Source organism: Schistocerca piceifrons, chromosome X (assembly GCF_021461385.2).
Source record: "Schistocerca piceifrons isolate TAMUIC-IGC-003096 chromosome X, iqSchPice1.1, whole genome shotgun sequence".
NCBI lineage: Eukaryota > Metazoa > Arthropoda > Insecta > Orthoptera > Acrididae > Schistocerca > Schistocerca piceifrons.
Window position 1 is genome coordinate 580,921,753 of NC_060149.1, and position 23,348 is coordinate 580,945,100.

The 23,348-nt window shown below is 40.3% G+C and overlaps 1 protein-coding gene across 4 annotated transcripts in view; it reads left to right on the forward strand.

The window, feature by feature from the left end:
* Nucleotides 1-23,348, forward strand: part of LOC124722488 (serine-rich adhesin for platelets-like) — a 365,160-nt gene that overhangs the window by 143,981 nt on the left and 197,831 nt on the right. For all 4 annotated transcript variants that reach the window (XR_007006449.1, XR_007006450.1, XM_047247643.1 and 1 more), the window contains exon 4: nt 8,840-8,988. Coding sequence is in view for 2 of the 4 variants with exons in the window: in XM_047247643.1 (XP_047103599.1) it covers nt 8,840-8,988 (149 nt within the window). In the remaining 2 variants the exon portion in view is untranslated. The remainder of the gene's footprint in view (nt 1-8,839; nt 8,989-23,348) is intronic.

Sequence of the window (23,348 nt, forward strand, 5' to 3'; positions counted from 1 at the left end):
TTGCCAGAATTTTAATGCAGGGTCTCACAATTGGATGATATTGTAGCCATTTCTTGACTCGTGAGGTTCATGGGCAAATAGATTTTCACAGCGTCCTATGAGGAGGGAACCTCTGCCACAATTTTAGTTTTTTCATGTTTCATACATACTTACAAATGAAGATGTATTCATCAAAAGCTGATATGTTCGGATGTTATAATCTTAAGTGGCACATACGTCCTTCTGTCCTTTCTATCTATTCATGCTCTGTGTCTGACATATTCCCACTCATATTTTCGTAAAATGCTGCGTACACTTAGTATTTGTAACTGTAAATTATAGTCAGTGATGCCCAGGAATGCCTACGATTTGGTGGAAACCTTAAAGACATCCTTCTTATGTAATGAAATCTTTTTGTGTTTTTTGCCACAATGAGTCTGATGTTTCATGAGGCTTATTTGATATGTGTTTCTAAAATGTGACCAATTCTCCTGAATGTCAGGCCTGCGTATAGTAGGAATGCTGTGCTACTAGATACTTTTTTCTCTCATATGTATGTAAGTGCAGTTTGAAATGGAGAATACACATTTTGTTGCAAGTCATTGTAACTGAAAACATCCTTCAGAAGTAGTAGTTTCTGCAGGAAAGAATGTGAGACTTGGACATGTGAATCTAGACTTCAAGGCACTGGACTTGCATTTTGGAGGATAGTAATACAGATCCCTGTCCAGTCTTAAATATTTTAGGTTTCTGTGGTTTTCCAAATCACTTACGGCAAATTCCTAGATGCTTTCCTTTAAAATGGCACTGCTGCTTTCCATTCGGGAGGACAATTGTTCAAACCTGTTTGACTATCCAGATCCGTGATTCCCCAAAATCACTCAAGGCAAATGCCGGGATTGTTCCTTTGAAAGGGCACAGTCGATATCCTTCCCCATCCTTGACACAATCCGACCTTGTGGTCCATCTCTGATGACCTCAATGTCAACAGGACGTTAAACCCTATCTTCCTTCCTTCATTACTGCAGCTTTCTTTCCCCATCCTTCCTGAACCAGAGCTTGTGCTCCATCTCTAGTGACCTCATCAATGGAATGTTAAACCGTAATCTTCTTTCATTCGTGTTTTGGAACCATGCTCATGAAGATAATTATGTTGGCCACCCCATAAACAACACGATCAAGAAATTTCTGTTTGTAGTTGTAATAGAATCAAAATGTGGAGCTACATGCTTAAAGTTGCCCCCACCCGCTGCAGAAGAACAGTGTGCTCAGTGTATTTGTGAGAGCCCACATTCTTTCAAATTAAGAATGTCTCCCACAGAAGACAGTACATCCAAAAAGGTGTTAAACAATGGTGTTTGCAGTATGGGAGTCATATCACAGAAGTAATGAGTCCCACAAGCTTCTGGTCACATGCTTGTGTAGTGTCGAGAAGAATCAGCTGCAGTTTAGCAGTTTAGAGAAACATAATATTAAGTATGTCCTTTGATTACCTTTGAGGATAAAGTTTAGAATGATTTAGACCTGAGAAGCCGGGAATATATAACATTCAGTCTGAATGTGAACAAAAATGAATCTGACATAAAACATAAATGTTGCAAGAAAGAATGGGAAAGCACCTTCCTCAAATAAGATTATTGCAACACAACATATCTGTTGTGGATCATGACTTCACCTTTAAATATGTTACGAAATACAGAAGAATAATAATCATGCTGCAGACATCATTCTGGGATGATACTTTCAAACTTACTTACTTTTTACTTTACTTTACACGTGGCTAAGACCTTATCGACCATACACCTGCTCTACGAGCCTCTTCCAATTATTTCTATCCAGGGAAATTGTTGTCCAATCAGAGTTGATGCCCATCCTAGCTGCATCTTCCCGGATATTCTCCATCCACCTAATTCGAGGTCTTCCTCTTCTTCTCTTTCCTTCTAATTTCTTAGTGGATGCTATTTTGGGTAGTCTGTTCTCCGGCATCCTTGCTACATGACCAGCCCAGTTCAGTCTTCTCTTTTTTAACATTTCCACAATGGTACTATGTTTGTACAGCTCCCGTAGTTCTTCATTTTTCCTTATCCTCCACTCCATGACATTTTCATCGAAGATTGGTCCAAATATTTTTCTTAGTATTTTTCTTTCAAATATCAACAGTTTTTCTTCATCTTTTTTCCTGAATGTAATAGCTTCACATCCATATAATGCTACTGGTACAATAGTTGACTGATAAAAACGGATTTTGAATTCAGTACTAAGTGATCTCATCCTTAAAATTTTGATACAGCTGTAAAAAGTTCTATTAGCTGCTGCTAGACGGGCGTCTATTTCTATTTCTGCTCTATTGTCTCTGCTAAAAAGACTCCCTAAGTACTTGAAGTGGTCAACTGCCTTGAAAGTGAGACCATTTACGGTCAGTGGTGTATTCTTTTGGAGTTTTTTACTTATGACTAGATATTCTGTCTTTTCTTCATTCACATGAAGTCCAGCTTTCTCAGCTATTTTGTAATAATTTTGCATCATCCTGATTAATTCATCTTTTGAAGTGCTTATTAAGGCTACATCATCTGCATAAGCAAGTCTAGTAATGTTCTGTCCCTGCAGTTGGATCCCTTGTGGATTAGTTTTGGTGAATTCTCTATCAATCTTCTCTAAGATAATATTAAATAGAATAGGTGAGATGGCATCCCCTTGTCTCAGTCCAGTGTACACCTTAAAATTTTCAGTCTCTCCTGCAGGTGTCTTAACTTTGCATATGGTTTCTTCCAAACACATTTTAACTAATTTGATTAATTTTAATGGTATTTCAAATTCTTTCATGGTGTTTAAGAGTGTCTGTCGGTGTATGCTATCATAGGCCTTCTTGAAGTCTATAAATAGAATATGGATATCTACATTAAATTCCCATGCCTTCTCATTTATTTGTCTCAATGTGAATAAGTGATCCAAAGTGGATCTGTTAGTGCGGAAACCACATTGGTAGTCCCCAATCAGTTCTTCGGTTATGGGAATCAGTCTGTGTAGTATACACATCGACAAAATTTTATACGTGACATCGAGTAGGGCAATTCCTCTGTAGTTATCACAGACAAGGGGATCATTCTTCTTAAAGATGGGGCATATAATTGCAGTTTTCCAATCGGCCGCTATGTTTTCTGTCTCCCAAATTGTTTCAATTAAGGAATGTAGTTCTATTTCCAATTGTGGTCCTCCATTTTTTAAAAGCTCAGCATATACCTGGTCTTCCCCACAGGCCTTGTTGTTCTTTAATTTCTTTATTGTTTGTCTTATTTCATTTACTGATGGTGTGGTGACTTGTATATCAACTGTATCTGGTTCTTCAAATGTAAAGTAATATTGTGGATCATTGCAGTTGAGCAGCTGTGTAAAGTATGTCTTCCATGTTTCTTGTATGTCATTCTTGTTTGTAAGTATTTTCCCATTATGGTCCTTTATAAACTGTTCCCTTTTAGTGAATTTTCCCAAGGACTTTTTTATATTCTGGTACATCTGCCTTGCTCTGTGATGCTTGAAATCATCCTCCGCTTCTCTTACCATGTTGTTGTAGTGTTTTCTCTTCTCTTGTCTTAGAGTTCGTTGTGTTTCCTTGCGGATTTTATAGTATCTCTCCTTTAGTGTAATATTGTCCATGTCTTGTAACCATGCCTTCCTCGCATTTTGCCTCTCCAGTACTCTTTCTTGGCACTTTATATTAAACCAGATTTTGTTAGTTCGTTTTCTTTTACCTATAGTTTTGGAAGCTACATCTTGAATACTGTTTCTGAGGTGTCTCCATCTACTTTCCACGTCTTGCTGGTCACTATGTGTCAGTCTAGATTCCGATAGGTTAATTTCCATTTCTTTCCTAAAGTTTTCTTTTATTTTTTCTTCTGCCAGATTTTCTACATCGTACCTTTTAATTTCGACCCTATTTGCACTTTGTTTCTTTTTTAGCTTTATTTTCATTTGAGCTATGATTAACATATGATCTGTCTCACAATCTGCTCCCCTAAAAGTTCTAACGTCTTTAATACTGTTTTGAAATCGTCTTTGGATGGCGACATGGTCAATCTGGTTCACTACTTTTCCATCTGGTGATATCCATGTCCCTAAATGAATGCGTTTGTGTTGGAATTTTGTGCTGCTTAATGTGAGACCATTTGCCATTGCAAAGTTTATGAGTCGCACATCATTCTCTGAACTTTCATCATGTAAGCTGTAATTCCCAATGGTTGGTTTGTAGATTTCTTCTTTTCCTACTTTGGCATTAAAGTCTCCTAACACTATTGTTACGTTATGTCTACTTATTGAATGATACTTTCAAACAGACTTCCAAAATCTGTCTGTCAAAAAAACCTCATGAATCAGGGCAACAAATGCAATATCATAAATGTTGTTAAATCCAGGACAGCCATCACTTCATGAGGATGTCTGCAGATGTCACTCAGCACTTCCTTGACCTTGAAACAAATCCTGTGTCACAACACAGACTGAAAGCAGGAGAGGAGGAGGAAAAAATGGTTTAATACCTAAGTGCTCAGATGACCTGCATGTGACATTTCAGTCTGATGCTGGTGGATTGTGCTACTTAAATACTTACATTTGATGAAATATCTCAGTATTATTTTATCCTAAATGTGCCTAGGAGATAAGGCAACCTCACAAGCCAAAACTGTCAACATATCCGTCAGTATAAGAAACTGTGAAGACGTAAGACTAATTTTGATTATTGAATTCAGTGCAGACCCAACCTGTTACGTGGCAACAAAGTGCCTAGAGTAACCTCTTGTATGTGTCTGGTTGCTGATAGCAGAAAGTGGTGTGTTGCTGAGAGTTCTGTATGGCACAGTGTTTCAGTATTTAAATTTCATATCTGATCAGATACATGTTCAGTCCTTGAAGATTGTATATTCCATTTGCCACTTCAGTAGATTTCTCTAGAAAAGATTTTATGGTTGTTCTTCACAACAGTTTTCAAGTATCTGTGTTGACATACCAGACCTTGGTGGTGCAAAACTACACTACATTAAAAACATTGAGTTTGTTCGCATAAATGAGTCTTTTTGATTTTGTGTAAATGGTGTCTCATTAGCAATAGTCGATTATTTTCTCCATGTTGATAGCAAGCCCCAACCCCCAACTGTAGGATGACAGCAATGCAAAATGCAATCTCAGTTTTAGCAGCTATTCATTTGATGCAACCACTTTTGTCAAGGTTATATCAAATATGTTGTGAGTCAGGCAAGGCAGTCAAATTATCTATGTGATATGACTCTCCTTCTCCTCCTGCTTGGGAATACTTCCATTTTCAACACTTTCTTATTAAAAATCTCTTTCTGTTGCATCTTTTTCACTTATGTTGTCTCTTTTCAAATCTTTCCTAACATCATGAATCCAGGCTATTGTTGGCTTCTTGTCCCATAGATCTTTAAAAATCTGTGTGGATAATCTGTTGCCATCATTCTGTACAAATGTCCAAAAAATAGTGCTTCTTTCGTAGTGTTTCAGTTACGTTTTCTATGTTGTGATATACTTCTTAATTATATTTTAATCTCCATACCTCTGTATTCCTTAGCAGATCAAGTATTTTTTGAATGATTCTTCATTCTAGAACTTGAGGTGTGTGTAATTTGTGATTCAAAACTGAACATTCACTTGCGTTACGGGTACTTTGGATTTGGTGTCTGCAGCATTTCACAGATAATGTTTTCTAGTTTAGACTTTGTCAGATTCTCGGATCATTTTATGTACTGTTTACTGATCAATCGAATCAGATACCTGTTTAAAATCTATAAATGATACAACCATGGATTTAGAGTGTGTAAATCTGTGATGGATTATGGACTTTAGGTTGAAAATCTGTTCTGAACAAGATCTGCCCTTTCTAAATCCTCTCTGATATTCTCCCAAATCAAGTGTTGCTTATACCTTGTTTAATAATATTGTTGAAAATATTTTATAACCCACTGGCAGCAGAGATATACCTGCGTAATTATTTACATCATGCTTATCCCTTTTTTGTGTAAAGGATGGATAATAGCCACTTTCCAGTCTTCTGTAATCTTTTCAGTTTCCCAAAATGTTTTCAAACATGATCTGAAAGTTAGTTATAATTTTTGGTTGTGACCATTTTATAAGTTCAGCTGTATTACTGTCATGTCTGTCAGCTTTGTTGTTTTTCACAGTATGCATTGCTTTTTTAATTTCTTCAGTGTGGGTGATGGACCTGCTTTTGTGTTTTCATGAGGATTCGCAAATTCTAGCTTACAGCTCAGTTATTCACAGTTCAAGAGTTGTTCGAAATACATTCTTAGTATTCTTGCTTTTTATTGAAAGAAAAAATAAAAATAAATAATGGCAAGGTCAGCAGTAAATGATCTGGGACCTCCAATAAATTTCTTAAAACAAAGTTAAATTCACAGACTGCCAATATTTTTATTTGTTGCTCATAAAACATTTTGTGGGCTTAATTTCAATCTCAGATGGTGTTTTTTGTTATAAGCTCATTAATATAGCTCTACGAGATGAAACACCATTAAAAGTTCTTAAGTTTGCCCCATTTGCACTGTGTATTTGTCCTAGCGAATGAACTGAGTGAAGTTCAGATGTTAGAGTCACCATCTCAAGTATCGAATGTGGATGTTACAGAGCTGTAGAAATTTTAATATCAGTGAATTCCTTAGAGCTGTGCTGACAATAATTAGCATTTAAGATTGGCACCTGAAGATAATGTTAAACATCCAAAATATGCTGTGATTAATAAATTTTAATGACTGGTTACTGTAAGTTTTATATTAGAAAAATTAAAGGTGGTATGGCATTTTTGTCCCAGAATTTCCCTAAAACTCGGCCAGTCTAAAAAAAAAATAAAATAAAATAAAAATCTATTCAAATGCATGGTTACATGGTCATTACGAAGTGTGTGTGTGTGTTGTGCCTTCAGTTCAACTGTTTCGTATGGGTTACTGTGATGAGGATGCTAGTTGCACTGTTGATGAGGGAAAAAGGGGAGAGAGAGAGAGAGAGAGAGAGAGAGAGAGAGAGAGAGAGAGAGAGAGAGAGAGAGAGATATCCAGATCCAGTCCTGGTATGTAGGTTACTGGTTCTGAAAAGCACCAAAGGGCGATATAGCCAAATGTCCACATTTAGGGGACAGAACACCAAGATTTTCATGTGTTCTCATTCCATGATACATAGCCGAGAAGTTTGACTTTGACTCTGAACAGTGGCAATTAATCTGACAATAAGGAACTTAACACCTTAATTTTTCCTTTTTTGTGATTCAAATAGTGTTGTTGAAAAACTTTCCTTACTCCAGAATACAAGCTGTCTGCTTCCAGGCTTAGCACCATTGTGCCAGTGTGCATGTGTGATCTCCAATGCCGAGGAATATATAACTTCACGATGATATTAGCAGTGTATAGCAACACCATCAGTTTTTCTTGGCAAATAATGACCATTTGTTGTTGTTGTTGTTGTTGTTGTTGTAATTCATAGAATCTAGAAGTATTTTACATACTGCTGAACCCTACTGGAAAAGACCTTAGATTTTACTGTGTCAAATATCTGAAATTTTCCAAACCTTCCACAGGAATTCATAGGATATGGATTAGAAGATTACAATTTTAAAAGTTAACAAGCATATTTGTGCTTGGCATAGTAAATTCTATTGAAATAGGAAGATGGCAAGCAAGTATAAGTCTTAATGATTCAATGGCAAAATGAAAAGGTTCTAAAGAATCGAGTAACAACATGTAACTTGATTCTGAAGTGTCACACTTTTTTATTATACACCCAGTGAGAAAGTGTGTTGCCCATTCTTCTCCAGTGAAGTAACTGTCACTGGCAACTTATTTCTGAAAATAAGGTAATTAGTTATTACCCACACTGAACAACAGCCACTGAATTACATCCTACAATTGCACATGTAGCACCTTTATTTTCATTCAGACTCTTAGGGCTTCCCGATCATACTCTTCCTCAGCACTGTTTGTGTTTATACTGCAGTAACTATTTAATGTGAGAAATGGACTTTTTAGTATCTGTCTGTGTGTGTGTGTGTGTGTGTGTGTGTGTGTGTGTGTGTCTGTCTGTCTGTCTGTCTGTCTGTCTGTCTGTCCAATAAGCCAGGTTTTTCTGTATCAGTGCCATCTTACAATGGATGAAGTACAGGTTTTCCAGTGCTCTATCTTTCTACCCTTAATTTGCTTCAGTTTCTTGTTGGTGTTCATGTAGTTTGATGAATCAGTCTGCTGTCTTGCTCGTGGCATGTATGAAATGTTGCATGTTTGGTGAATTGTATCCCTCTTTTGTGATTATTATTTGTTTATTGAGCCTGTTGTGATGTATTCCCTTTGAACCATAACTAGAACTTAGAAAAATGCTTCTCAGTAGGTACAGAAAGAGTCTTGCGGCTTCTTTGTATGAATATTATAAAATTGTTGTTATTCTCTGCATGTTTACATAGTTTGTATACAAGACACAAGGGGAGGATTGCAGCACTCAACCACAAGGTATCAGCACCAGTCTGTCTGATATGGTGTGCATCCAACTGTTAATCTGCATGAGAGATTGCATCATCTCACTATCTTAAGGACTTTTAAGATACCAATGAATTCTAGTAACTCACCTTTATTTTAAAATAAATAATCCAGCCAGCTTAAGAAGTGTGTATGAGAATTACTGTTAATGTGTGCTTTTCTTGCTCTGTGAGACATTTGAAGTTGATACAGTTTCTCCAGCCAGCTGCAAGCTAAATCATGAGGCATACCTGACATTGTAATGTTTTCTGGATAGATGTTGGAGAGATACATTTGGAAGGAATGAATCTGACGTGTACAGAAATTTATTTTTACAGATTTTAAGAGAAAAAGATTTTGTTATGACAAATCATCACTGCCTCCACAAAGAGGGAGAAGAAAACTGCATACTGGCAGGGGAGGAGAACTATCTGATGATGATGTCATGTCTCAACCCATACCAGAAGTGTCCACATCCTCATCAAAGGTTTGTAGAATCTAAAGTTGTTTTTGATATGTACACTGGTTGGAGTGCAGAATCATACAGTTTCAGAATGTAGAGAGAGAGTGTTCTTTAGCCATTCTGTATAAATGTTATACTACCAGCATAGCCAGCATATGACTTTAGGCTTCCACTTAACGTTACATCAGCTGTATTCCACGCATCTCTGTGATGCGGAGTGATGTCGAGGGTATAAATTTTATTTAAGTGCAATACAATGAAATGAGTTAACATTATGAAGTTATAATGTATTACATTGGTAATATTAATTACAAAATGTTTAAGCTGTTTACTTTCAGAGTTTCTGCAAAAATACTTCAGTGAAGTATAAAGAGCTACCAAACAGAAAGTACTTTGAATTATTTGGGAGTAAAGTTAACAATTCGCTAAACAGTCAAGGCAGTGATTCATTGACAGGCACATAAACAAGACCGAAAACTTTGCTAGTTTTTGGACTAATTTGTTAAGAGCTCTCTCTCTCACTACTCTCTCTCTCTCTCTCTCTCTCTCTCTCTCTCTCTCTCTCTCTCTCTCTCTCACACACTCTCTCTCTCTCACTCACTCACTCACTCACTCACTCACTACTCTCTCTCTCTCTCTCTCTCTCTCTCTCTCTCTCTCTGAATACACTATGTGGGGGCTTCAGCTGAACTGATGTGAGATTTGTGTTGGATGGAGTGGGTGAGGGGAGAAAGTAGGTGGGGAGTTGTAAGAGTGGTTGGGAACGGTGGCTGATGGCTGAGGAGGAGGCCAGATTTGCTCAAGATAGGAATGTGGGATGGAAAGGCAGCAGTATGCGGGGATAGGAATGAAACATGACTGATCAGTTCATGAAGCACACAGTGACAGTGAGGTGGAGGAGTACACTCTGTGGAGTCAACAGAACAGAAAGAGAGGAGACTCCAGGGAAGAGGATGTGGTCGCAGGACGTGAGAAAGGAAGAAAGAGTGGGCTTAATGTACCATTGACATAGAGGTCATTAGTGATGGAATATAAGCTCGGACTGTGTCAAGAATGGGGAAGGAAGTTGGCCATGCCCTTCCAAAGGAACCGTCCTGGCATTTTCCTGGAGCGATTTAGGGAAGTCACAGTAAATCTAAATCTGGGTGGGCGGATGTGGGTTGGTATCTTCGTCGTCCCAAATGCGAGTCCAGTGTGCTAAGAGGATGAGTGAAGTTAGGGTCTCGGGGCAGAGAGATGGGTGTGGATCAGGGGCTAGCAGAGAATGTTCTTCCATCCTTACTTAAACTCCATCGCATTAACCATGAGATGTAATACGCAGTGGCAGGTTCTTGAAAATAAGTGTACTCAAATAGCTATCTGTCAGTACTAATGTTAAGAACTTTGTGCCTTGGCAAAAAATAAACATGAACAATACTACAGATAAAAAGGTGTATCTGCTTAGTGGTTACAAAACAAGAAGAAACTGTGTTTGCAGATTGCCTACAACTTTTAAAAAGGTGAAAGGGAATGACAGGAAGAGGGTTTGAGATGTACACCTGTTGATGGAAAATGAAACTTTTCAAAACCTTGGATTGAGAGAGAGAGAGAGAGAGAGAGAGAGAGAGAGAGAGAGAGAGAGAGAGAGAGAGAATAAGGAATCAAAAGCCACAATCATGTGAAAGCTAATATTCAGATATTAGAGTGACAGTAATTAACTATTGGTAACTAGCATGTCAAAAACAAGACCATAACTCAAAAGAAACCCCATGGGAATAAAAGAAAGGCAGGAAAGTCTCAGATTTTTCTGTGGGATTGACATATGAACAACATAGTAAATACTAATTTTATTGGCTACATTCATACAGAAACAAAAACAATCATGTAGACAATTAAATAGTTAAATGTTACCTGTGTTATGTGCCCTTTCCCAATAAGAAAGCCCTCATGGAGCTTAAAGTTTTTTGTTAGTCCAGGATTGGCAAATGTCGGGCCCTGAGCCTTTGCAGTACTATTTCCCTTCAGTGCTGCAAATCTAACATCTGATGGTCTTATATACTTTCCCAAGGAGCTCAGCTAGTGCTGGCTGAGTGTGGACATGGCAAACCCAGGGTTCGTGAGTTGGTAAACACTACCAATCTTATGCTACCATAAACTCTGGATGTGCTTCAGTGGCCACTGTTGGTCATGATGGTGGAACTTTTGTGTTTCAGAGAGGAAGGGCTTTGGCTTAACTGCACAGATAGAAAGGACGGTATAGATGCCCCCCCCCCCCCCTGCATCCACCCCCCCCCCCCCCCCAAAAAAAAAAAAGAAACACCACTGTCAAACTCAAGGTGTACTCCACACCAATTGAATGGATGACTTTTGGTGGGCAACCTCTGGATGGAGAAACTGCCACATCTCAGTTTGTATTCGACTTGCCCAGGTAAGTAAAGTTCTGCGTGGATGGATGCTGGAGATCCATAGCTGTTTATGGGAACGCCTTGGAACCTCACAAACAAACAAAGAAATCTTCAGACAGTATGTGAAGGCCATTAGAGATCACAGACACCTACACAACTAAGAGGGCTCGGCATAATAGTCTCCCTGGAATTTCATTAGAAAAATTGAACCCTAATAATTTTAATGGGGCACATCAGTGCCAGAATGTCACTACTGTAACAGAGAGAAGGGTAGTCTTTTGAGGAAGGTCTTCTTTCTAGGTCAACAAAACAGTAGAAGGTATTGCTGGAACTGTAAAGTCAACAAAATCACTTTGCAACTGAGTGCTTTTGGTTGAAACTACTACGTCTCACCAAGTGAGGACTCGTTTGGACTTTGGGTCAATATGCTGTAGCGATGGAAAAGTACACCATCTTCATGCTTCACTAAGGATGGCATTAAGTTGGAAGAGATGTCACAGACATGGACACTGCTGAACTGCAAAAAGGATGGAAAGTGGAAGATGTAACAGAACTTAGAAACATGATGAATAGAGTGAATGGTGAGCTGTAGAAGACTGTGACTTTCATCTTAATATTGGATTTGCCTCTCCATCCAGAACACATCAAAGTCAGATTTATTTGACTGAAAGTAAGAAATGTTATATCCAGTCCGATGTGGTATTAGAAACACGAGTGGTAGGGTCACACCACAGTAGGGTGTAGTGGCAGTTTAACATGCAGGAAATTCAGGAAAGATGCATAGGAAGCAGGGTCCTCACATTTATTTTAAGAATTCTGTGCGAACGGGTCAGGTTAGCACCCTGTTTGAAGCAGGAATTTAGGACAAATGAAGATTCAAGAATTTAAAGTGACCAAGAGAATTTTGTATACTGTGGGAGGGGGGAATCCCTGCACCTTTCTGTTTTCTCAACTTTCTTTGCTACCACTCTGAGGGAAATTGTGGTCAAAGTCAGTGTGGCCAAGCATTTGAAAGCAGTAGATATTATCACAAACATATCTACATATAAACATATAAGCAATAATGTCCACACTACTGTGCCTGTATCACAACAGCAAAAGGTGAAATCTGCACCCAGAAACAGTCAGAATCCAAAGAAATCTGATATGAAACCATCAGAGAGAAGGAGGTTGCTATTAACCGATGGAAACACTGCAGAAATAGAACTGGATACATATGTTGACAAAATTGGAGGTTGTGCTATTCTCCACTCTATGTCCAGTATATTTCACCAGAAAAGAGAGATAGTGTGAAAGACCCCTGCAATTAATGGCACCTATACTCCCATGGAATGTGAACAGTACAAGAAAATATGTCAGAAGCAAGGCTTTTAACATAGGATAGGTCCTTGTGCCTATGCATACATGAGATGCAGCTCAAACCTTCAGACAATCTTTTGTTGCTTTTAAAGGCTACACCATCCACAGAGAGTTTTGTGTTGTCTCACTGTCACTGTAGGCTTGTACCATGAGAAACGAGAGGATGTTGTTTGGTGGTTGGTACCCTTTTTCTGTAACACAACTGCACACATGTATTAACAGGGTTATTTATTCATGATTATAAGAAATTTCTTATTTTTAAGCTACTCGGTGTGGTACAAGCTCTTTCATGATAGTCCACGTTAGCCACAATGCTGGTGAAGGACAAGTCCGCTATGTGCACTACTCTGGTCGCTAGGTACTGACTGACTCTGAGCTAGAGGCTGAGCTAATTGTGACTGCGACTCCTACTGGACTGCGACTGATGCCTCGACTTGTTGACTCACTGGATGGTGGACAGGGCCCTCCGGTCTGCGGCAACAATCTAAATACTGGCGGTCGAGATGGTGTTGGCGGTGTGTTTCTTGAGAGTCTGTCGTTGGCCTCGTTGTTGTATAGTGAGGCTGCGAATGCCAACAGGGAGGGGGCAGAAAACTGGAGATGAGCCGGGAGCCGCAGCTATGGAGGGCGGTGTACTCCCGACCTTACTCAGCCATCTGGCTTGCAAGGCAACGGAAATATCCCCTGGAAAACTGCTGCCAGGGCACATGTCCAGGCCTGAGGGCGTGTGCTTGGAGTGCCCTGGAGATGGCATCAGGGGGCAGCTGCGAAGGCTGTGCGGTCTCATGAGGCCACGAATCTGGGGGATGAAAAGCAGTAGAATAACAGGGCAATTGACGTGTGTATTTCGTTCTGGTGGCAAAACTGCAAACTTTCAGGACCTGGAATCAAATACATATAAGAGCCAATACGTTTCTGGATCACGCCTCTTTACCAGTGCCTACGGTTGCCATAAACCCTGAAAAGAACAAAATCACACAGTGCAAAGTGATAATTACAGACCATTGGCGGCACTGGATGCTGCGGTGGATGTAGCAAGTGTAGCAGAGTCCGATGGCGGTGGCGATGCAGAAGTTTCTCCGTTGGTCTGTCTCGTGGATGGGAGTGATAGGAGGCAAGAAAGAGTTGCAGCTCCTGTTCCCATGTATGGGTGGTGCAGAGTTTGTCCATCTGTTGCTTAAAAGTGTGTACGAAGCGTTCTGCTTCTCCGTTGGACTGCGGATGAAACTCGGCACTTGTTAGATGACGAATTCCATTTCGTTCACAAAACTGTTCAAAGTCACGTGAAGTGAACTGTGGCCATTTTCTGCCATAAGTACTTCTGGCAAACCTTGTATGCAAAATATGGAGGACAACACTTGAATGGTGCTATGTGACATGGTAGAGTTCATAGGCACTGCAAATGGAAACTTGGTCAAAGAGTCTACCACTATGAGCCAACAAATGTTCCAAAATGGTCCTGCAAGGTCTGTGTGCACTCATGTCCATGGCGATTGAGTCTTAGTCTTAGCTGAGAATGTCTGTGGTGGAGTAGATTGGTTTTCTGTGCATGCACGACACTGTGACGTCATCTGTTCAATGTGGGCATCCATGTCCTGCCAATTACAGTGCCATCACGCTAACTGTTTAGTGTGAACAATTCCCCAATGTCCTTAATGGAGCAATTGTAACACATCCTTTTGCAACACTTCGGGATTAAGCACACGCAATTGTCTACTGTCATTTTGAACTAGAATCACACCCTGTTGAACTGAAAGGCTATGCCAGCGTGCAAAATATCGGCGCACAACTGAGTTCTGGATGCTGTTCAACAAGCAAGGCCAAGACGTGCAAATATAATGCAACAAAATCTTGAGATCTGGATCTGCTTCCATAGCCTTCCAGCAATCAGAGTTCTACATTGATTTGGCTGGAAGATGGGGCAGATGCGTCTAAATCAGAGTCTTGCCCAGTCGGAAAGCAAGACAGAGCACCTGCATTGCTATGCTTTGCCGTAGGTCTGTACATAATTTCATACTGACACTGCGAAAGCAACAAAGCCCAGTGTTGCAATTTTTGAGCAGCGCATGTAGGAACCAGCTTTGACGGATGAAACAAGGACTGCAAAAGCTTGTGATCTGTCACTAAATAGAACTTCCAACCACACAAATAGTGACGGAATTTGGTCACACCATTTACAATAGCGAGTGCCTCTGTTTCTATTTGAGAATAATTGCACTGAGTTTGCGTTAACAACTGTGAGGCAGAAAGCAATAGGTCTGTCTTGTGCTCCAATTCTGTGTGAAAGCACAGCGCCGATTCTGTAGGAAGAAGCTTTGAGTTGCAGAACTGCTGGCTTGGCAGGGTCAAAATGCACTAAACATCTGTCATTGAGCAAGGCATTTTTGAGTTTCTGAAATGCATCTTGACAATCTTTGGTCTACACAAAAGGCACATTTTTCTGATGCAAGCGATGCAATGGAGCTATGATCTGAGCGGCATTCGGTATGAACCGAATTTAGTACGCCATCTTGCCTAGTACTGATTGCAGTTCAGACACGTTGCAAGGAACAAGCAGAACATGGATTGCAAGCAAATGAGATTGGAGGGCGTGCACATCCTGACTGTTTATCACATGACCTAAGTACTGTAGTTCATTTTGAAAAAAAGCCACACTTTCCGAGTCGACACTTGATTCCTGCTTCTGACAGCACTCAAAAAAGAGTATGCAAATTGGCAATGTGTTCCCCTGGTGTATGACCTGAGACGACAATATCGTCAAGGTAGTTTGAACAAAATGACACTTTTGCAGGCAGCTGTTCCAAGTAACACCGAAAAATGGCGGGTGCGGAAGCGCTGCTGAAGGGCAAATGCAAATATCTAAACAGTCCCAAGTGTGTGTGTGCCACAAATACTTTCTGTGATTCTTCATCCAACGGAATTTGCAAATAGGCATCATGCAGCTCAAGTGTGTATGCGGCCAGAAGGCTTAGGCAACAAAACGAGAGGGCTTGCCCATTGACTAGCTTGAATGGGAGCAATTACACAGTTATCTTTCAGTTATTTCAATTTACTGGCTGCTTTGTCTCTTAAAGAAATTGGAGTGGGGCGGGCCTGGTACAACTTAGGCTGTGCATTGTCTTTCAATGTAAAATGTGTTACAAAGTTATTAGCTTTTCCAATTCCTTTGAAAATAGCTCAGGAAATTCTTTAAGCAAGCTGTCTATGCTGTCTTTTGGTGCAAAAGCTGGTGTGGAAAATACATTGTCTTGGATGCTAAGGCCAAACAAATCAAAGCCATCTAAACTGAAAATGTTCTCACTGTCTCTTGATTTCAACACAGAAAAATTAACTGTTCTAGTGTGGGATTTGTAAGTGGCAGGCAAACTACACTGTCCAAGCACTGGAATTTCCTGTCCATTGTAAGCAGTGAGGTGTTTACTAGATTTAGAAAAGTTTGGTGAGCCTAACTGTTCGTACGTGGCACGATTAAGGAAAGTTACTGAGGCACCTGTGTCTAACTAGAAGTTCACACAACAGCCAGCAATCTGTAATGAGACTAATAGTTCGTTAGAATGTTGTTGCACAGCACTAGAGCAAGAAGGAGGCACAATCTTAATCTTATTTTTGGCGTCTTTGTGCCATTGCAAACAAAATACTTGGACATGGCCTTTCTTTTCCACACGTGTAACATGCTGTGTTAAGTGATGGGCAGTCCTGTCTTTTATGGCAAGCAGAACATCTAGGGCAAGACTTCACTAAGTTCACAGGTCTGTTTTCATGTCTACGTGGCTGTCTGTGTGGCTGTGTATGTGCTCGTTGTTGTGGCTGCTTGGGGTGGTCATGAGTAAGGGGCGGTTAGACCCAACAAATTGGGGCCTGCTCAAACTTGTCGGCAGCTACAGCGCCCAAATCATATTGCTCTAATGTTTGCAGCACTTGGGGAAGTGATGGAACAGAGTAATTTAAGATCTGTTCCAGTATTCTACTATCTGAGACATTGAAAGTTATTGCATCCCTAATCATTAAGTCACTGTAAAAGTTTCCACAACTACACTTCAATTTGCACTTCTTAATCATGCCCATTAATTCTGTGTATCACTGATTGTATGTCTGTTCTGGCTTTTTCAACAAGTAAAAGAACCGATATCTGGCTGTCTGGCTGCAGATACTTGAACTTGCTGGTCATAGTACTGAGTTAATGCAGCAATTACTTCATCATAGCTGAGTTCGTTGGGAGACACAGTTGGGTATAGTCTTTGTATTAACCTGTACACTGGGGACCCCACAGTCAAAAGAAAGTATTGTGGCTTTACAATACCTTTAACTTGATGAACTTCACAATGTGCTTGGAACTGTGTCAAGTATTTGAGCCATTCCTCGTCTGTGTCATTAAATTGCCGGAACGTAGGTATGCTGGTCGGCGGCATGTGTTGGGTTGATCGGCTCACCTTTTGTGCAGCTGATGCTGCTTGTGCAGCCAGTAGTTGTTGTATTGTCATTAGCAGGGCAGCAGTTTGTTGATTCTGAAACTGGAAAGCTTGTGTTAGATCCATCACATTGGTCGTCTGTGGCTGAAGCGTGGTGGCAGAGGGTGGGGTAGCCATGGTTTACACAAATATGTTACAGCAAAAAGCAAGCAAAGCCTCTGAAAAGAGAAATTTGATTAGTTCTATGGCTCCCTTCCTGGAATATATGCAAGAACACAACAACACATTAGCAAATAGAAATGAGCGCCCCTGCAAGCTACAACACAAGAGAAGCAAGCAAAATCTGCACTGAATTATACTGGTCACCAGTTTATGTGTCGTCTTGTTGTCACTGTAAGGTTGTACCATGGGAAGCAAGGAGAGGATGTTGTTTGGTGGCCAGTATCCTCTTTCTGTAACACAACTTTGTGCATGTATTAACAGAGTTCTTTATTCATAAGAATAAGAAATTACTTAGCTTTAAGCTACTTGTTGTGGTACAAGCTCTTCCTTAATATGTTAGCCACACTGCTGGTGAAGTACAAGTCCGCTATGTACACTGCACTGGTCGCTAGGTACTGACTGACTCTGAGGTAGACTGACCTAACTACGACTGCGACTTCCACTGGGCTGCAACTGATGACTCGACTTGTTGACTTACTGATGGCTGACTGGGAGCTCCGGTCCGTGGCGGCGATCTAAATACAAGTGGTCGAGAGGGTGTTGGCGGTGTGTTTTGTGCGAGTCTGTCGTTGGCCTCTCTCCCGATAGGCTCGCTTTCTCTGGTGCCTACTGTCGATCTTCTCGCAGCCTCTTTGCCAATTGGAGTGCTGGTACCAACTTACACCAGCACAGGAAGGATGATGCAGGTCATGACCAGGGTAATGATGGAGTGGTGGTATTTGTTGCTGAAATATGCTGTTTTGCACTGTTTACTCTCACCATCCACCTCCAAGCAGTAGCTGTTCATATTTATGTATCATTAAGAATAATGGTGCTGTCCCTGTATCAACCACCTTACGAACCTGTAGATAACGAGACCATTGATGACCTTATATGCAAACTCCCCCTTCGTTTTCTATCCCTCAGAGACCTCTATGTATCACTTGCAGAATGATTCTACATAGCACTTAAATACTGCAAACTTACATTCTCAGACGCTGACCTGTCATTTGAATTCTCCAATAGGTGATGTACATGGAGAAGGGTCAGAGAACGTGCCCCATAGTCACAGTTTTTCCATTTGGATTCACTTGCAAGATACATTAGTACCTGCCACCAAGCCACCTGACTGGATCTTGAAAGAGACAGCTGAACACTTTACACCAACCTGACTGTATGCCAACAATCTATTCGAAAGTTGCATGTTAAACCTGGTAGACGGCCCGTCTGATGGTGAAGCAAGGAGTGCCATTTAACCATTAGGAACAGACTGGTGGCACTGAGAAAGTTCCACCACATTGCATCTACTGATAATCTTACTACCTTTTGCATTGCTCAGCCAAAAGCTCAGTGTGCTTACACAAAATGTAGGGGGTCTATAAAACAGCTAAATGTAAATAGTATTACATCTACTGCTGTATCATTAAAAGACAGTGGTGCTCCAATCACAAAATCAGACGCTGTGGCCTAGACAATGGTGACATACTTGGAACCAATTGCATCCTATGTGTATCAAGATGCTACATTCCAGTGCAGATGGGAATTAGCTCAAAGGACATGGTCGGCTGTGGTTAGTCATACAACACCAGGGCCAGACAAAATGTAATATGATAAGTTGTAACATATGAATAATGAATCAAAATAATACCTTTTCATGCTGTTTAACATAATTTAGTTTGAGAGACAATACTCTTATTCTTGGAATGAAACAATTGTGACCCCTCTCCTAAAAATTGAGAGAGATTGTATCAGACCAATTAGTTATTGCAGTATAGCAGTTACCAGTTGTATAGGGAAGACATTTGAGTGAATAATCAACACCCACTTAGTATTGGTTGTGGGAACAAGATAACTCTTCACTCACCTTCACTGTGGTTTCTGTCAGTACCACTTATCTTTTGACACACTGATGCTCCTCGAGGTAGTGATACATGAGACTTTCTTGCATAGGGGTTCTTGATAGGATATATTTTTATATTGAAAAGACTTGTGACACTGCCTGGAAGTACAATATAGTCTGACAAATGTATGAATGGAATTTCTAGGATTGTCTTTCAAGATGGTTCTTTAGGTTCAGAGTTAGCAGTGCATTCCGACATACTCAGGAGAATGGTGTCACTCAGGAGATCATGATAAGTTTTACTCTTTCTGCAGTAGCCATCAACAGCATGGTGTCCACAGTTAGTGATCCTGTCCAGCACTTTCTTTTGTGGAAATTTTTTTGTTCATCTTCTTATCTTGAGACGATTGTTCGAGACGTGAAATGAAGCAAGGGACACCACTCTTAGTTTTAAGGGATCATTAAAATTCCTGGCCTTATCTTCAATGAGAAACTCAACTGGTTTACACGTATGAAGTATCTCAGAGCAGCAGTCACTCTAAAGGCTCTACACATCTTAAAATGCAGCAGTCACTCTAAAGGCTCTACACATCTTAAAATGCTTAAGTGACAGATATTGGCAATCCCCCTTGTTGGTGTTTTAAAGAGCCTTTGATCAGTTGTGGCTGACCTGTGGCTGTATTGCTTATGTTCCTCTCAACCATGCTAGTTAAAGGATGGGATGCTGTTCACGAGGGGGAATTAGAATGACGGAAAGAGCCTTAAGGACAAGCCCTGTACCTAGCCTCTAGTGATGCAGGGGAACTGCCTCTTACCATGTTCCTCGAAGTCTGACGTGCATAAAAGGTCCTCAGTTTCTGGCTTTTAATCTTCTTGTCAGACCATCAGCAGAACAAATGTTTGTAAATCATGAAAGAACAAGACCATTTGGGATTAGACTAAAGAAGCACCTTGCAGAGCTTAGATGTGAATGTTTTTACACAGGGTTGGAGCAAGTACCATCCGTGATTAGCTGTGCGGCCAAGGCTGCTTTTAAATTTTACGCAGTGAAAGGTATCTTGAACACTATATTTTATTTGTAAACAGGCCTTTTACAAGTTTTAGATGGGCACTGAAATTAAACAGTTATTTGCTCTGGTGTGTCTAAGCAGGGCCATACTGTCGGCTGCTTAGTGTCTAGAGGATTTGACTTCTAGACAAATTTACAGTCTTTGATGCAGAACTCTATGCAACACTAAAGGTACTGGAGCATATGAAGTGGTATTGATAGAATAAGCTTCTGGTTTGCTCTGATTTTCTAAGTGCCATACAGACCATTCAGCAAATGTAACCAGCAGACCAGCTGGTTCAAAACATACAGGAAACACTTCACACATTACATCAAGGGAAGGAAGTATCATTATGTTAGGTACTGAGTCATGTGAAAATCCTGGGAATGACAAAGATGACATGGCTTTAAGGGACACACACAGGGAAAGTAATGTACTACCCCATTCTGTCTTGAGTGCTATTACTTCACTGTTGAAAGGGACAGTTACCTTTTAGTGGCAGACAGTGTGACAGGAGATACAGAAAACAGATTAAGGTTGGTGCAGCCTACAGTTCTGTTCATAGCAAACATTGTTCCACAAACACAAATGGACATGGTTTGTCAGATAAATACCTGTCAGTCTTGCACTTGGAGAGTACTCCGGAAGGAAAAGCTGTCACATTATCAGTGCCTTCCAGACCTTGCATTAGAACTGTATGTATCCCATAACTGCCAGCGTTGGTGTGAACTTTGGTGTTGGCATTCTCATCATACAATGCTAGGGCTGGAGAAGATGTTAGTGCCTCCATAAGGACAAGGACAGATCTTTCTTGCACATTGCTCCAGGAAAACTGATGTCTCCCCGGCAGTAGTTATTGCAAGGGACATTCCTTGGTACAGAAGTCCTTTATGAATCACTGGTATTATGAACACATTGTGAGAAAACTTCTTGCATCATGACTTTGGCATGGAGTCAGAAAATCTGTGACTAGTCTCCTTTTTTCGGAATTGGGACAGATTTCATTGCCATGAACTAGGTGCCCCAGGATTTTTATTTGTTGGGTGATGAAGAGGCACTTCCCCCAGATTCAGTTGGAGGCCTGCAGTCTGAACATACAACACAGGTGGCTGAAATGTTCTTCAATTATCTTCGAGAAAACAACACTGTCGTCCAGATAACAAAGACACATCGCCCATTTAAGGTGTCAAAGCAGATTGGCATCGTACATTAAAAAATGGCTGAAGTTTTACATAGGCTAAACGGCATAATTAGGGAAGGTAGTCTTTGTTCCTGTCAGCCACATCATTCTTGATTTCCCAGTAGTCTCTCTGCATGTGCATATTTGAGAACTACTTTGCTACTAACTTTGGGTAGACATCTTATTTAATGATTTTGTTCAATTGCCAGTAGTCAATGCGCAAACACTGTGTGCCACCCTCCTCCTTCACATGGGCCACAGGAGAGCACCAAGGGCTTTCTGAAGGATCAGTGATTTCCTATTGTAGCATTTTCTGCACTTCCTCCTGGTTTATCCGTCATTCAGTGATGGTCCCCTCTATGAGCACTGACTAATTTGTGGGTGATTGCCAGTGTTGATATGGTGTTTTACCATTGGCTGCTTGACCTATCTTTTCTCCACTCCAGATAGGAAAGCACCTGAAAATTGACATAGAATGGCTAATACTCGCTGATATTGTTCCTCACTCAGGCCAGATTCTATTGGCAATTCAAGAGTAATTTCGTCCACTGCGTTGTCTGTAGTGATAATGGAGCACGATTCTTAGTTGATGACACTAAGCTGCCCTTCCTTTGCTGATTTGGCTGTACACACAAACATTTAGGGGTAAGTTATGGCTACTCATCAAACTTAGCGAACCAAATTTCTCTTTGACCACCTGCAATGCTTATGATCATTTCTGGCATGTAGATTTCTTTTGTGAGTCCTGAGTACCTTTTTGCAATTGACAAAAGTTTCACAGTTTAACTGAGCATCCAGATTGATTACTGGAACTCGTCTCGCTGGTAATGGTGGGATACCGATGTCTTCAACCACAGAGAACTGCCTTGCACAGTCTTTGTTGTATAGGGTGTCTCAAAAGAAAGTTTATATTTAAAGAGCTGCCTGCACATGTGCAACAAATCAAAGGAGAGTGAGAGGTACATTCATCACTTGCTTGGCTTTTAGGAATTCTGTCAATATGGATTTCTTCTTCAGAGCGAACTGTGCATTCTTTTTGTAAGAATTTTATAAAAAAGTGATTCAGTGACTGTAGCATCGAGAAATTTTGCAGTGATCGTGAACTGCTTAATGCAAATGATGCTCCAAGTGGTCCCCTTATTTGAACATGGATCAAAACATTTGAGGGGATCGGTTCAACACTGGCCTAACTGAAATATGGGGGACCAAGGTCATCAAGAATGAACAAATTAATGGAAAGTGTAAATAAATCCATTCGTGACAATCCTAACCTCTCCATTCATAAGCATGCAAGTTCTTTAAATGGGCATAGATCATTGATGCACCAAATTCTTCAAAAAGATCTTAAACTGCACCCTTACAAAATCCAGTTTGAACAAGAATTAAAGCCTTAGGATGCCTGACATAGGCTGCAGTTTGTGAATGTTGCGACTGAGTGCCCTACATTTATCATCATCTAGTTTTCTGATGAGGCTCATTTTCACCTTAACAGTCATATCAATATGTAAAATTGCCACTACTGAAGTGCAACAAATCCTAAACAGAAACACAAGAAATCCCTTCATTTGCTAAAAGGTACTGTATGGGCTGCTATGTCATCTCGAGAAATAGTTGGCACGTACTTTTGTTTTAGGATAAGAGTTACTGTGAATTCGGCACACCATGTGATTATGGCTTTGTAATGTCTGAATTGCAAAACTTTGCTGGTTATAACCAAAGAACATTGTTTTAGCAAGACGAAGCCGCAGCACACAGGTTCAATGTGTTTTTACTGCACGGTAATGAAATTTTCCCTGGAAAATTGATCTCCAGGAGGGATGACATAAATCGGCTGTCATGCAGTCCAGATTTGAGCCCCATGGATTTTTTCCTTGTGGGATATGTCAAATCTAAAGTGTATACCAGTAACCTGACTTCTCTGGAGCAATAAAAAGAAAATATCCCTAGCAAAGTGGCAGCCAT